The sequence below is a fragment of the Leopardus geoffroyi genome, chromosome E1 (genome assembly GCF_018350155.1).
Source record: "Leopardus geoffroyi isolate Oge1 chromosome E1, O.geoffroyi_Oge1_pat1.0, whole genome shotgun sequence".
Taxonomy (NCBI): domain Eukaryota; kingdom Metazoa; phylum Chordata; class Mammalia; order Carnivora; family Felidae; genus Leopardus; species Leopardus geoffroyi.
Window position 1 is genome coordinate 46,927,869 of NC_059330.1, and position 15,912 is coordinate 46,943,780.

Sequence of the window (15,912 nt, forward strand, 5' to 3'; positions counted from 1 at the left end):
CTTAAACTGTAACAGATAATCATACTGATAAATCTCATCAAAATCGTGTTTTAAAAGTTAAACTAGAAAAAGATTTTTCCTGAAATAACCTCTTCTTGGTCATGGTGAAACATAATGGCAGACACACATAAGCACCCATAGATTTGTTGCAACAGTGATCTGACTTGTGCTTACAGGTGCTCCAAGAGACTCTTCTGCTACAAACTGAAGCTTAGAAAAAAACAACGCCAGTCTCCAAAGAGGAGGAAAAGTTTCAAGGATCCTCCTCCTCAAAAAAAAAAAAAAAAAAAAAAAGTGACGAGCTGGAGCTGGGGCCATCAGCTGGGGGCGGGGCTGTCAGAGAGTAGTTAACTGGGAAATTCAGCCCCAGGCCAGCAGCAAGTTTGGAAAAGGAAATCTGGAACTTCCCTACTACACTGAGAACTCAAAAGGAAGATGAAATGAGTCCAGGAAAACTTCCTCATTTCCCACTTTAGGTCCATAGACCTCCAACCACTTAAGACCAAACAAACTCACCAAGAGCACCACATACTCCTGAAAGAAGACATGATGATTAAGAGTGAGTGGGAACAATAAACCACAAAATTACATCAAACAGAATGGCTAGGCTATGCAACGTTTAGTAATAATTTCATAAAATTGGGTGGGGCGACTGGGCGGATGTCAGTTAAGCATCCGACTAGATTCCCACTCAGGTCATAATCTCACATTCGTGAGATTGAGCCCCGTGTCGGGCTCCATGCTAACAGCACAGGGCCTGCTTAGGATTTTCTCTCTCTCTCTCTCTCTCTCTCTCTGCCCCTCTCCCACACTCTCTCTCTCTCTCTCTCTCTCTCTCAAAAAAAAAAAACAACTTAAAAAAGGAACAATTAAACACATGGATTTTTTTAACAGAATTTTTAGAAATGAAAAGTGATTACTAAAATCAAAGAATGAATAATTCTTTTGATATAATGCAGAATTTGGTTTATAAAACCAAATGACATAAAGTGAAAATTATATAATCATTTTATTCAGAATTTTATAAATTCATAGTCATACGTGGAAGAGCTCTAAAGAATGGATTAAAAGAGAAGGAGGCTAACTGGAAGCAATCTTTATGTCCAATCGGGAGATGATTAAAGAAAACTGGAATGTTATGCAGCCATAAAAATACCGATCTGGACTGCAAGACTACATTGTGTGCAGAGTAATGAACAACAAGGCACTCATCACTGTGTTAAAGGGAAACGCCAAAGATGATGAAATGGGACTTCTCAGATAAATCTAAGTTTACTGGGTACCTTTAAATAAAAGTGTCTGAGTTATACTACTTTATAAATGTCTTTGAACAGGTTTTTTAATATAACCTAAATAATCGACCTAAATAATAATAATCTGCTTTGATACAAGATTCTCCACACAAAAGGCATATTTAAAGGATCCTCCAAAAGACATGATACACATTTTTAGGGTTAACAATTTAGAACACAGAAACTGAAGAAAAATAACCCAGAGCACTATTTTATAAAGTCATTATCCAATACTCAAAATATTCTCAAACCTTTATAGAAACCCTTTACTCGTTAATGAAAAACTGACGTTTCCTTAGGAATAAGAAACATTACCAACACTGGTAACAAAATCTCTCTCAACTTCTGATGCCAGCTTCCACACTTTTCTTTCAACAGATAACTCAAAAGATCAACTTTCTCACTATAAATAATTTAGTTAAAAAAAAAAAACACAATCATTTTTCTTCTATACATTGCCTGCCAATGATTTTAAATAATTTTATAGAAAAGCTCATTATTGACCTACAATTGTATACACACACTCCAAAACACTTCTTTTCATAAGTTACATAACAAAACTCTTGTTTCTCAAAGTTAGGCCCTTGGATTTCTTTTCAGTGAGCTTATTAACAAAACAAAAATTTCTTCCCCACTATTTTTTTAAACAGTTTTTATCATCAAGACACAGAAATGACAACCTTGATAGAATAATTAATGATAAAACACATTCCTTGGTTGCCACCTTGAAAGATTCTAATTAAGCTGTATCACAAAGTAAAACATTTACATTAGAATGGCTTCATTTATAAATACCAGTTAACCGTTGAATAATACAGGTTTACAGTGTGCAGCTCCACTCATATGCAGATTTTTTACAGTACAGTACTTACTATAAAGTGTTTTCCCTTCCCTATGATTTCCTTAACATTTTTTCTGTAGCTTACTTTAAATAGCACACAAAATATGTGTTAATCTATCGTTAAGGCTTATAGTCAACAGTGGGCTATTAGCAAAGTTTTGGGAGAGTCAGAAGTCACACACAGATTTTCAACTGTGCGGGTGGTCGGTGCCCCTAACCCCTGCATTGTTCAAGGGTCAACTGTAAATACAGAGTATCAAAGCAATCCAACATCAGCTTGTCACATCTGTTTTTGATTCAAATACATGACTGCTTGACAAGTAGAGCTCTGAGTACAAGCTTTAGGCAGAAAAAAGATCTCCTGACCCCTTCAGAGGTCATTTTTTGGGAGGAGGGGAATGCTGCACTTAAAATATAAAATATCTTCATCTCACAAGAGTGTATGTGCAGCTTATCAAGCTGATTTAGAATTTAGAACTCAACTTTTTTGCAGTTTCAGCTGAACTACCTGACACTTTGCATCTGTTCATTAGAAAATAATAGCTCCTTTGAGAGCTAAATAGTGTTTGAAAACTTATTATTTGATACTAAGATGTATCAAAAGTTATGTTAAATTACTAAATTGATTTGTGTGTCATTCCATCTTCTTAGTTAAAAGATAGCTCACATTTTGGTTAGTAAATGCATTCAACAATGCCTACAGTTTAAATGTCCAAGTTCTGGTATTTAAAAGAAATTTAATTCATGAGACACCATGACCAAATGAGGTTTATTTCAAGGGTGCAAGAATGGTTCAATATTTGAAAACTTATCCATGTAATCGGTCATATTAACAGATTAAAAAAGAAAAATCACGATAGTACCAATTGATACCAAAAAAAAAAAAGAAAAAAAAAAAGGACAAAGGTTTTAAGTAAATAAATAAATAAGGGGCGCCTGGGTGGTTCAGTCAGTCAAGCGTCCAATTTTGGCTCAGGTCATGATCTCATGGTTCATGAGTCCCAGTCCTAAATCAGGCTCTGTGCTGACTGTTCAGAGCCTGGAGATTGCTTTGGATTCTGTTTCTCTCTCTGCCCCTCCCCAATTCGCACTCTGCCTCTCTCTCAAAAATAAACATTAAAAAAATTTTTTTTAATATAATTTAGGTTATTTCCTTTATACATTAAAACAAAAGTTGATTAAGGAATACATAAGAGAACACTGAATATTCTCATATTAGGTTAAATTAAATAAACCTTTTTTTAAAAAGCCTAACCAGGGTCACCTGGGTGGCTCAGCAGGTTAAGCATCTGACTTCAGCTCAGGTCGTGATCTCTCAGTTCATGAGTTTGAGCCCCACATAAGGCTCTGTGCTGACAGCTCAGAGCCTGCCTATTTTGGATTCTGTGTCTCTCTGTCCCTCTCTGCCCCTCCCCCACTCGTGCTGTGTCTCTCTCTCAAACAAACATGTTAAAAAAATAAAAAACAAATTTAAAAAGCGTAACCAGAAATAAAAATATCAATTTGCTACCCTTTAAAAAAAAAAGGAGGGGGGTGTATAATTTTAAGGTTTATGTTATTCTCCAGGTCAATTTTCAAACTCACAAAGACCCATGTTTTCACCCTGATTTTTTTTCAGGGTGAGAGGGTAGAAGGACTGGGGGCTGGTTAGGGGCAGGGCACTGGGGTGGGACTCCGGAGAAACAGGAAAGGCTTTCCACTAAATGTTACATGAAACGACTGTCACAAACAGCCTTTTACATAAACCATTTTAAATTGAAAATTAAATAATCAAAGAAATCCCAGGTAAAACAGGGATCCAGTGGTGTGAAGAGTGTTTGGATATATTCTTACCTAGGCACTCTTGGATCATGCCACGTGCTCACACCGGTCTGAGTATGTAAGAAATACACCTGACCTTGCTGTGTTGTCCTCTGCTCTGTAAAATTAAGAAACACTAATAATAAAAACATATTCAGAAAGTCCAAATCAAAGACAGCTATAGATACTAGAATGATATTAATACATTCTCCAAATTACCAATTTACTATATTACCAAAAAAAAAAAAAGTGCTTTATAAATCATTTTTTTTCTCAACTCAATACATCTTCTCCTGGAAAACAACCTTATAAATGGTGATGAGAGCCAGAGGCCAGCTAACTAAAAGCCAACAAATTTACAACGTGGCTCAAATACTAAACATGTTGCTATGGAAAACAGAAAACAAGATTGTCACAGTACCAATATTTAAACAAAACAAACATGAAGAAATGATCTTTTATTTTTCTTAAAGTGGAGCCTGAAGGGAACAAAAGAAAGCTCAGAGGAAGAGGCTAACCAACTGTGGGAGATGCTGACAGGATTTGCAAAAGCTTTCAAAGGGTTTGCAGGCTGGTAATAGTTGTTTATTATTCCTAATTTTATACCAAAACTTATGTATTTTCTTTTCTTGAGAGAGGTATATTCTCAAGACTATATTTAGACTCAAACAAAGGCAAAAAGATGGAATACTCCACTAGGAGAGACACTCTATAGTCAAAAACAGACAAAGATACAAAAATAAGCAAGCTGGAAAAAGAAGGACTAAAAGAACAGGCATGCATTCTGGGGAGAAAAAGGTCAAAGGCGAAATGAACTCCGAGCTCTCGGGAAGAGAATAAGGAAGTCAGGGCAAAGAGGAGGTATCTGCTGAAGAGTTTCTTCAACAGTGGTTTTTAGTCTATTTGTGTTTTTAAGCAACAGAACCACTTGTCTTTAAACAAAATCTAATGAAAAATTCTAACATATGAAGTGGTGAAACTACTAATATTTATCAGTATGCCTTTGTTTATAAGCCTACAATAAAGTCAATCAATTTAAAGTTTATGCTTCTTAAAATTATAAACATAAAAATGTCTAAAATTGGTGATAGATGACAGCTGCAAAAACTTCAGCCCTGGCGCCCACTTTACTCCTAGGTTTCAGGTGTACAAAATTTGTTTTTAATTCAAATCACACAAGTAAAATAAAAATATAACCACCCCACTCCAAACAGCTTGCCTTATAATCTCAATTACAGAGAAATGACAGAAGATACTTTATTCTGGGTCTGAACATTAATAATAACAGCCAGAGTTTACTAAGTGCTTCCTATGCTGGACCTTGTATCAGGCACTTCACATGAAATCACCCCTCCTCTCTTGCAACGAACCTACATGGTTGGGACTATCAATTTCCCCATTCTGTGGAAGATAAATTGAGGCTCAGAGAAATTAATGTGCCCAGTGTCACACAACTAACATGTGGCAAAGCCAGGATATAAACCCAGGTCTGTCTCCCAAGTCCATGCTCTCATCACTGTGCTACCTGGGTCATTAAACTGTGCAGCACAGCACAATTAATGGGCAAATTGGGTTTTTTTAACTAAAGAGTTAAAATATATGTAAAAAATAAAGCTAGAATTCTGCATTTGCAGAACAGTTTACAACATACTGTAGAGGAAAAAGAAAATACAAGTTAGATCAGGCGATTCCCAATGTTGGTCATTAGGTGTCACCATCAGCCCAGAATGGTTTATCTGCAGGCAGTTGAGAGGGCGAGGATGTAATTCCTTTGGTTAACTTTGAGCAAGAAAGGAAAAGACAAGTTCATAGTATCTACAAGAGCATTCACAAGTTGTGACTAATTTAGAAAGTTCTGTATTCAACTAGAAGATTCAAGTCATCTTCCATGTGAAATTCTACAATTTAGGAAATTATATAAGATTATAATAATTTTATGCAAACATAGAAGTGACTAAGTCATTTACAACACGAAGCCAAATCATTCAGATGATCCAAAATTATAGACAACACAAATATACAGACACTGTCAGAAATATGCTTTTGAAGTCACTTCTAAATATGCAGGTCTAGAAAATTACACTGTGGGTCTGCCTTCAGATTATCATCATCGATAACTCTACCATTTTACCTTTACATCATGCCTATTGGCAAAGTAATCTCACATTGTTCCGTGTACTCTTAGCAATAGCTTTGTGACCAGGAGAGGTATCACTCACCTCATTTCTTTATAAAATAAGTGCCAAAGGGTTGAGGTTAAATGACCAGCCCAAGTCAAACCGCTGGGCAGGCCGACCGCTACCACTTCGAAGACTTTTCAGATTGGGAGGTTTTACACATTTATTTTCATGCCGAATCCCTAAACCCAGATTAATAACTTCTTTACGGCTGATTTTCTGGCTTTCTTAGCAAGCTGAAATCAGTAAATCACACTTTATTGTTTCCTCTGCTAGTCATACCATAGCCTTCTGGTAGGTCTGGAGGAGTATGTAAATGTGTCCTGCTCATGTAATTTCTATGTCGTTGTGACCGGACTCTCCTCTCGGCCAGTCTGGGATCCGAAGACTGTCCACACGTTGCACCATTTGTTCCACTAATTGGAGTGTTCTCATCAACAAAGCAGCTAAGAGGTCTGCCGGGACTAGAATATTCAGATGCTGGTCTATTGAAAAGTAACAGGGAAAAAAAAGTTACTCAAGTGCGATGTCGAAAGTAGAGTTCTCTAGACGACGTATATACTGCAGGGACAATCACAAGGAAATGGAGTGATCAATGCAAATAGAATGATTTCAAGAACTCTGAATCAAAGTAAACCTGACACCTCTAAGTACAAACTCATATGATAAAGCAGACGGTCAGTTATTTATTGAAATCATTTTATACTGATTTTAATTACATTGTATACAAAATCCACATATATTTACAGATGTGAGTACTAGTTTACAAAGCATTACCTGACTTAGCCTCGGCCTGCCTCTCAGATCTGACTTCCCACCTTTCTCTCACTCCACTTCTGGACATTCTTCCTGTTCCCTGAACTTGCCAAGATCAGTTTACCTTTAGTACTGGAAAGGAGCTCTTCCTCCCACCTCAAAAACTTTTTTCTCTTATTCTCCCTAGGCCAGACAGGCTCCTCCTTGTCATTCAAATCATAGCTTAAGCTTAAATGTCTGAGAGGTCTTTCCTGACCTTCAATCCTAAAGTAGTCACCCAGGCATTTGGTAAGTACATCACCCTAGTTTCTCAGCATAGCAATTATTTGACACTTTTTTTTTTTAATCTGTACCCTTGTTTTCCCTTACTAGAATATTTACTGAGAGAAGAAAGTCTGCCTGGTTCATTTCCCACTATATATATCCTCTGTACCTGGAACAGTGCTTGGCATACACACACACACACACACACACACACACACACAATGAATAAAGATGATGATGTGACTCTTCAAAGAACTTCCAGTATACTGGTAGGTAATCCAAAATGTAAGAGGATAATCAAGAGTTAATTTTTTTTTTAATGTTTATTTATTTTTGATAGAGAGCACGAGCAGGGGAGGGGCAGAGAGGGAGGGAGACACAGAACCTGAAACAGGCTCCAGGCTCTGAGCTGTCAGCACAGACCCTGACACAGGGCTCGAACCCACAAACCGTGAGATCATGACCTGAGCCAAAGGCAGACACTTAACCAACTAAGCCAGCCAGGTGCCCCAAGAGTTAATTTTTAAACTAACATTTACAACCACAATCAACTTTATACTGGTGGAAATTAAAGTGAATTTCATCAGTTAAAGGAGTTAGAAGGAAATGGACTTCACTAAAGCACTGACACAGGTACACATTCATTTATACTCAGACACAATAAAAAGGTTCTTGGACTTCAGTAAAATCCTTGGCAGTTTAATACTAGAAATACAACTCTCGAGTATCTTTTAAAATGCCAACGTGAGCTAAGCTTTTACCTGAGAATCATAATATAATAGGGAAAACTGTGATTTAATGAGTTCGGCAATTAATCCCCAATAAATAAAAGTGGGTATAACTTAGAGAACCATTTGATGATCTATGTCTGGTGCCAGACCTGCTTAGGAAAAGGGGGTGGAGGGCTAAACAAACACTTACTAGAAGTGGCAAATAAACTCTGTTCTGACTTTTAAAGCAAAAAAGGAAATTCAGCCACTTATCCTATTCATTATCAGTTACTTTAAAAAGTACTTTCTTGGAATTTCCAAAAATTCTCTTACTTCCTCATGTCTCTACACATTAAGCTCCATGAAGGCTGTTCAGCCTCGTTCCCTGTTAACAGAGCAAATGATGAGCACAGTGCCTGGCATAGAACCATTTGGTGAACTGAATGATCACGGTTACCACCATTCTGAACACTCTTCACCGCCTTCCCCTCACCTGGTAAAATTCGAACATTCTTCAGGATTTAGTTCAGAAATTCCCCTCCTTCAGAGTTTTCCTTTGCAATTTCTACCATCCCCTTGCTCCCCGCTCTAAGTTAAGGGGCCCTCCATATGGTCTCAGAGCATCTGCATTCTTATCTTGATCACAGACCTTACTAGATGTAATATAATGATATAATCGTACCCCTACATGACTGAACAAATGAAGATCTGGTATATATATTCTCTTACAGCCATTCAATAACAGACTCAAAAAAATTTTAACAGTCCCAGAAATGAGATGGCTTCTCAATTTATTCAGTTAACTTATTTAATCAATACTTACTAATTACCTTCACAGGCCCTAGAGCTGCAATAACAGGATGACTTGCTAAACAACCTTCATCGAAAATTACTTTTTGAAAATAATAATGGCACTTGCTACGGGTGCCCAGGTGGCTCAGTCGGTGAAGCGTCTGACTTCAGCTCAGGTCATGATCTCACAGTTCGTGGGTTCGAGCCCCACGTCGGGCTCTGTGCTGACAGCTCAGAGCCTGGAGCGTGCTTCAGATTCTGCGTCTCCCTCTCTCTCTGTCCCTCTCCTGCTCACACTCTCTCTCTCAAAAATAAATAAACGTTAAAAAATTAAAAAAAAAATAATAATGGCACTCGCTGTAAGATCTACTGATCTTGAGCAGTATAAACCAAGAAAGGAAATCTGGTAACACTGACAGATAAACAGAAAGTGACAACTTCAGGAAGGCAAACAGCACGACCAGGGAAAGATATTTGTATGTTCTTACCGTGTTGGGCGTTCCCACTGTGTAGTTCTTGTTATGTGGTTTAGATACTGGATTCTTCCAGAGGCAGTTCGCCTTTCTTCCCAGCTTAAATAAAAATTGAGAGATAAGGCATTAATAAGAAGGTGGATACAGAATGTTTTTAAGGCAATAACCGAGCCAGGAAGACATCTGCTGTTATAAATCAGGAATGACAAACTGAAAATCATTACACAGAATACAGGAATATTTTTCAACTTATTTTTAAAATGTACACTGTATCTTCTGGAATTCTGAAACTTCTACAATATTTACACTGAGGTGTGCCTAACATTCTCCATTAGCCAAACTCAGAATTTTTCAATAATGTCATTAAGGCTCAACTAAATTACACTATTTCTTCAGAATTTAGTGGCAAAAAAAAAAAAAAAATGCCATACTAAAAATAAAAATCACATCTAATTTTTAAAATTAAATCTAACATTAAAGCATATAAAAGCTTTTTAAAACATTTAGCCTACCCAAATTAGTTTTTTAAAAAGATTGGTACTTCCTCCTCAATAACTTTTTAATGCATGTAACAACAATAAAAAAAAGGGCAAATGACCACAGAAATGTAATAATATTAATACTTCCACCAAAACCCAAGCAGAGGTTTAGAGGCCATAAAAACCAGGAAATAAAGAAATGCTAAGAGGTCTTTTCCTGTGATTACAATCAGAATACAGTACTGGAGTATTATTTATCAATTAATTTGTAAATTATACATATGTATGACTGTATTATAAAATGTACACCAAGTTTTTAAAGGATACATCATAAAAACAAATGGGAAAAAAAGTACGATAAAGAACCAAAAGCTTAGAAAAATAAGCCTTGCATTGTTGTAATCTCTTAACACTGTTTAGTTATTTCGTCCCAAACTTCCCCTTCAAAATTACCAAAATCTACATCCCATCCACAAAAGTTAACATATAGATCAAGGAGCTAAAGTGAGGTATAAATAGAATTAAATTATGGCAATTTTTAAGAATTTAAACAAAGTGAGCAAATACCCTAACTTGGATGTAAAATTCCATATCAAAAATAATTGAAGTCAAAACTCAACCAATTATATACTTGAAATAATTCATTGTACGTAAACTACACCTCATTCAAGTTAAAAATGAAGTCAGAAAGTGTCAGCACTAGTATCAAACAGAGAAAGCAGTGATCAAAAGCATGAGATGTGGAATCAAGGCTTAATTAAGTCTGTGTTCCAGTCTACCATCCACTATATGGCCTTTAAGGCAAGTTTACTTAACTTCTCTGACCCAGTGTTTTTAATCTGTGTAATGAACGAGGGTAACAACAGTAGTGGCAGGAGTAATAACAGTAGCTGATCATTTATATATATTATCTTAATATTATATATATTTATAATATAAAATATATTACTATATATTAAGCACTTACTATATGCAAACATTGTGCCAAACATTGTGCTAAGTGCTTTACACGAACGATCTCATTTAATCCTCACAATTTATGGCATATACACTATTATCACCATCCTCTTCTAGAAGTAAATATAAACCAATGCTCAGAGAAGTTAAATGAACTGATTAAATCCATAAAGCTTGTAAACAGAAGAGGAAGGACTGGAATCCGGATGGTCTAATTCCAGAATCACATGCATGTGAGTTAAACGATCTAATGTCTGACATAAAATGCTTACAACAGTATCTGACACACACATACTCCACAAATGTTCCTATGTTTTTGTCATTTTTACTCCACAAATCTCTATTCCATCCCTCTAAATGGAGTTATGTCTCAGATTCAGCATTTATATGCCCTGTTTTGAATAATTTAATCATGCAAAAAAGTTGTTCTTTTAAATACATAGTATTTACAAGACAGAGATATCTGTCAAGAAATTTGATGGTCTCCTCGTCAAAACTCTTAAAAAATAAATGTAACACATTTAATTCATGGTTTATTTTATAAATTTGACTTGACAAGGTTCCTTGCTAATTTTCCAAGTACAAGGAAAATCTAGATTCTGGAACTGATCAGCAAATTTCTAAAGTATACAATAAATGTCAACTTATTTGTCATTATTTGAAGGACATTATCAACACATTTCTCTAATGATTTCAGCTTACCCATCTGGTAAATCATTATCAAATAAACGACTGCAGTCCACAACTTGTCCTCCTGTGCCTATCCGGTCTCTGGACTGAAGGCTTACTATAACACAACAAAAAAATTACTAAGAATAATTACTAGAAAGATTTACTACAATTTAAAATATGTATCTTTAAAGACATCTGGCTTATCTTAATACTTTAGAATGGATTCTTTAGCTTCTAATAATTCTATATTTTCTTTTTCCATGAGATGTTTCCCTTTAGGAGTGATATTAGAATTTTATGATTTTCTATGCTTTATCATGTTCATGGAGGGGAGTCTAAATCCTTTCTGCCCATTGTAATGGGGCAATGCAAGCCTCCTACTATACTTAAGAGAGGCATTAAAGGTATATTCACATACAGAAGAACTGGAAAAGTTCGTATCAATTTGGGTTTAATTCTTGACCCATCTTTAAAATACTTAACAAAACACACCAGATTCTGGCAACAGGGCAACACTTAGATTCCATAAGTCAAAACCCTACATCAGTATCTAGTGTGGTGTAAAACTACCACTATAAATTTGGAAGCAAGAGACGTAAACTCTAGACCAGGCTCTAATACCTAGTTTAGCACTGTGACCTTGAACAAAACACTTAAAATCCTAAAAGTTTACATAATCCCAATCTAAATAATGAGGAAGCTAGGCTAACTGATAAGCCTGAAGTCCTTCCTTGCTGCTTTAATATTCTTTAATTCTATTTTTGGTAATTCTCCTCAAAGATAGAAAGGAACGGGCAAATTTGACTATAACCAAACTTTTTTTTTTTTTTTAACGTCTATTTCTTTTGAGAGAGAGAAAAAGAAAGAGCACTCATACAAGGGGGTGGGAGGGGCAGAGAGAGAGAGAGAGAAAGAGGGGCGGGGGGGAAGGGCGAGGGGAGGGAATCCCAAGCAGGCTCTGCACCATCAGCGCAGAGCCCAATCTGGGGCTCGAACTCATGAACTGTGAGATCATGACCTGAGCCGAAGTCAGATGCTTAACTGACTGAGCCACCCGGTACCCTAACTATAACCTAACTTCCTAAATAGTTACTACATAAAGTATGATATTTTAAGACCCTTCATTCTAGGAAGGATCTCAAAATTCTAAAATCATCCAGTTCTGTAAAACTTTTGAAAAATCAGAAAGTTCAACACATCACTCCTTTATATGAGTATCATTTATAGGTGACAACATGGTAATACACCTCTCTTCAGTGAATATAAGCAAAATGTTATATGAAAGTTGTACTAGAAAACATTAACCAGTTTTTATACAGAAAAGCTAACTGAAATGCTTACCAATATATAATCACTGTAAAAACGATGTATTTTCTCATTAGCATTGTTTAGAATAATATTAAGGCTCAAAATTAAGGATTTCACGAGCTTCAGCTCCAGAATGCTATATTACAAGACACCTAAGCAATTTCTAGGTGGGTTTGTGTTTTTAAATGGTCTAATTCTAGCGATATAAGGAGTCATAGAAGTACTATGTTTATAAGAGCGCTGTTCATTAGCACTAAAACATCAGAAACAATCTAAATAAACAGCAATAATAGACTGGCTACATTAATTATTTGCCCACCATGGACTACTATACAACATTAAAAATGCTACAGAAATGGGGGACCTAGGTGGCTCAGTCAGTTAAGTGTCTGGCTCTTGATTTTTGTTCAGGTCATGATCTCAATGTTCACGGAATCAAGCCCCGCATCAGGCTCTAAGCTGACAGTGCAGAGCCTGCTCGGGATTCTCTCTCTTCTCTCTGCCCCCCACCCTCCAGCTTGCACTCTCTCTCAAAATAAAAAAACATATAAATTTTAAAAACATTAAAAAAAAACCACTCTTTCAAAAATGCTTTAGAAATAAATCTATGAACAACAACAGCAACAACGAAAGATGTTTAGGACAGATTAAAACAGGTTATTTAAAATTCTGCACAGTATAATCTCATTTAAAAAAAAACAGAAAAGGTAATACATCAAGCTAATAACAATGATGGCATATTATGGGTGTTCCTTATCTTCTCTATTTTTATATTATAACAAAAAAAGAAAAACTTCACAAGACATGGGAAGAACGGAGTAACAGTTTTAAACGTAACAGGGAAAAGATTTATAAACTTGAATCAGTCATCTCAATTTGGTAGATTTTTTTTTAACATTTTATTTTTTGAAACACAGATAATGAACAGGAGAGGGGCAGAGAGGGAAACACAGACTCCAAAGCAGGCTCCAGGCTCTCAGCTGTCAGCACAGAGCCCAATGTGGGACCCGAACTCACTGGCTGTGAGATCATGACCTGAGCCAAAGTCGGACGCTCAACAGAGTGAGCCACCCAGGCACCTCTGGGATATCTTTTCCTAAGGTAATACTCCAAGAAAAGGATAAAGCTAAGTGTCCAAAAATGCTTACAACTTTCAATGTTATAATAGCAAAAAAATGACTTAACTGTCCAATAATCAAGTTTTGATATATTGATATAATTCACCCCTTGGACACTAATAATGGTTACAGTAAGTGAAGGAAAACAAAATTTTACATTCACTGAACCAAAACCATAAAAAATATACACACATAAAAGTATATAAAATTACTAGAAAGGGATATATATTTTTTAAAATTAGTATTCTAGCATACTTCATTTCTCAAAAAGTGTTATGAATATGTATAATTATTTTTTTAATGTTTATTTTGAGAGGGGGAGAGAGAGAGCATGAGCAGGGGAGGGGCTGAGAGAGAGGGAGAGAGAGAATCCCAAGCAGACTGTACTGTCAGCACAGAGCCCAACACAGGGCTTAAACTCACAAACCATGAGATCATGACCTGAGCCAAAATCAAGAGTTGGATACTTAACAAACGAGCCACCCAGGTACCCCTATAATTATTTGCAAAGGTCTAATTCAGCAAGAACTGGAACTCATTCTGTTTTTAAATGGCAGAGTCCAACTCATCTCTACTATGAAAACTAAATTCATACAAAAGCTTCAAATTTAACTACACATGCACACATTTTAAAGTAAAACATTCCTTTTTTATACAGTATACTCCATAGATATATTTCTAATTGCTGACAAAGGAAAGCTGATTGTTTTTATAAATCCCAATTTACACCTAGTAAACCTATTTTGTTACTACTGGACATTAGTTGGCAAATATTATATGACATGCGAAATCAAATTAAATGTGATTGTTCTTACTTTAAAGTTTTATATGCCAGCATTTATTTTTGAGGGTTTTTTTACTCCCTTCTCAATCTAAGAATGACAGGAATTCTCAATAAGGTTGCAGTGTAGATACTTCCCTGTGGTAACTACAACAGGGCTTTGTTAGGTCGCTACTCTGGCAATTCACTAACTATGAACCCAATTCATTTCCTGGGAAAATGAAGCCCTTCAAAAGTAACTTCAGTAACTGAAACCTCTGACAGGTTCATAACGCAATCAACTTATCCTAAATTCTGCTCTGTAGTGAAGTGGTGGGATCCCACTTGCATTTTATTGCTTTTAAGAAGCCTCAAAGGAGTCCATCTCAGTGTCCTACCACATGATGTATCTTTTTTTAATGTTTATTTTTGAAAGAGAAAGAACACAAGCGGGGCGGGGGGGGGGGGGGGGGGGGGAGGGAGACAGAATCCTAAGCAGGCTCCAAGCTCTGAGAGCCTGACGCAGGGCTCGAACCCAAGAGCCGTGAGATCTGACCTGAGCCAAAGTTGGACGCTTAACTGACTGAGCTACTCAGGCACCCCTACCACACTATGTATCTTGATCAAAGCTCAATCCATCAATTCTTAGGTCTCAGAAAATTTTACCTTTAAGCCCTTCCTCTGAATCAATTCAAGACAGACCTTATGAGTAAAGTAATAGCTTCTCCCCTTTTTCAATCAGTGCTATACTATCCTTCATTTTTTTTTCCAATTAGCACAATTATTATAAAACTGTAAAGCATAAACAAAGTTCAATAGAATATTCTTATCAAAAACCAGTTTAAGGATTATTTTTAGAAAACTTTCAGATTATCTGTAAAAGTTTATCTTAGTGTGCTACCATATATTTGCATACTTTAAATGAATGCCTAAGGGATCAATAGTTCTTTACATTAGGAGCCTCTATTTTTTTTATATTATTCATAGTTTGAAGGGGTTTTTTTAAATAATTTTTTAAATTAAGGTAGCCAGGAACCTGGATCCACTGTTTGAAATATTTTATGTGACTCATTTAATTTAAGCCAATACAATGAAGCTATAGTTAGTGTACTTGGATTTGAAAGATACACAGAGTTTAGGTCAGTCTGAATGATGCCAAAATTTCACATAACTTTAAATTTCCACACTTACCTACTATCTGTCCTCTAACTGTATCGTTGTCATTTGGCCCAAGTTTGCATAGATCCAACCTCTGATCTATTTGAAATCAACAAAAAAAGCAATTAAAAAAAAAGCTGATATCAGAGCTTCTAACATCTATAGAGTGATGGTAAATTTCCATAATCCAATGGCAACCAGGCCTATAATTTAAATAACAACATTTTAAAGATGAAACAAACGTTTAAAATCTCTAACTGTATTTGGTACAAATGTCTTAACAGTTTTGATAAATTTGGGTTTCAAAAACTCTAAGTCACTGGTGTATATACATTGCCAATCTGCAATTACTTTT

General features: G+C 35.9%; 1 protein-coding gene across 3 annotated transcripts in view; it reads right to left on the reverse strand.

Annotated features, from left to right (window-relative positions):
* SMURF2 (SMAD specific E3 ubiquitin protein ligase 2) overlaps positions 1 to 15,912 on the reverse strand; it is a 120,781-nt gene that overhangs the window by 25,423 nt on the left and 79,446 nt on the right. For all 3 annotated transcript variants that reach the window (XM_045490674.1, XM_045490673.1, XM_045490677.1), the window contains exons 5-9: positions 15,591 to 15,656; positions 11,244 to 11,328; positions 9,121 to 9,204; positions 6,393 to 6,595; positions 3,967 to 4,051 (exon numbers count right to left, since the gene is read on the reverse strand). In XM_045490674.1, coding sequence (XP_045346630.1) covers positions 3,967 to 4,051; positions 6,393 to 6,595; positions 9,121 to 9,204; positions 11,244 to 11,328; positions 15,591 to 15,656 — 523 coding nt within the window. The remainder of the gene's footprint in view (positions 1 to 3,966; positions 4,052 to 6,392; positions 6,596 to 9,120; positions 9,205 to 11,243; positions 11,329 to 15,590; positions 15,657 to 15,912) is intronic.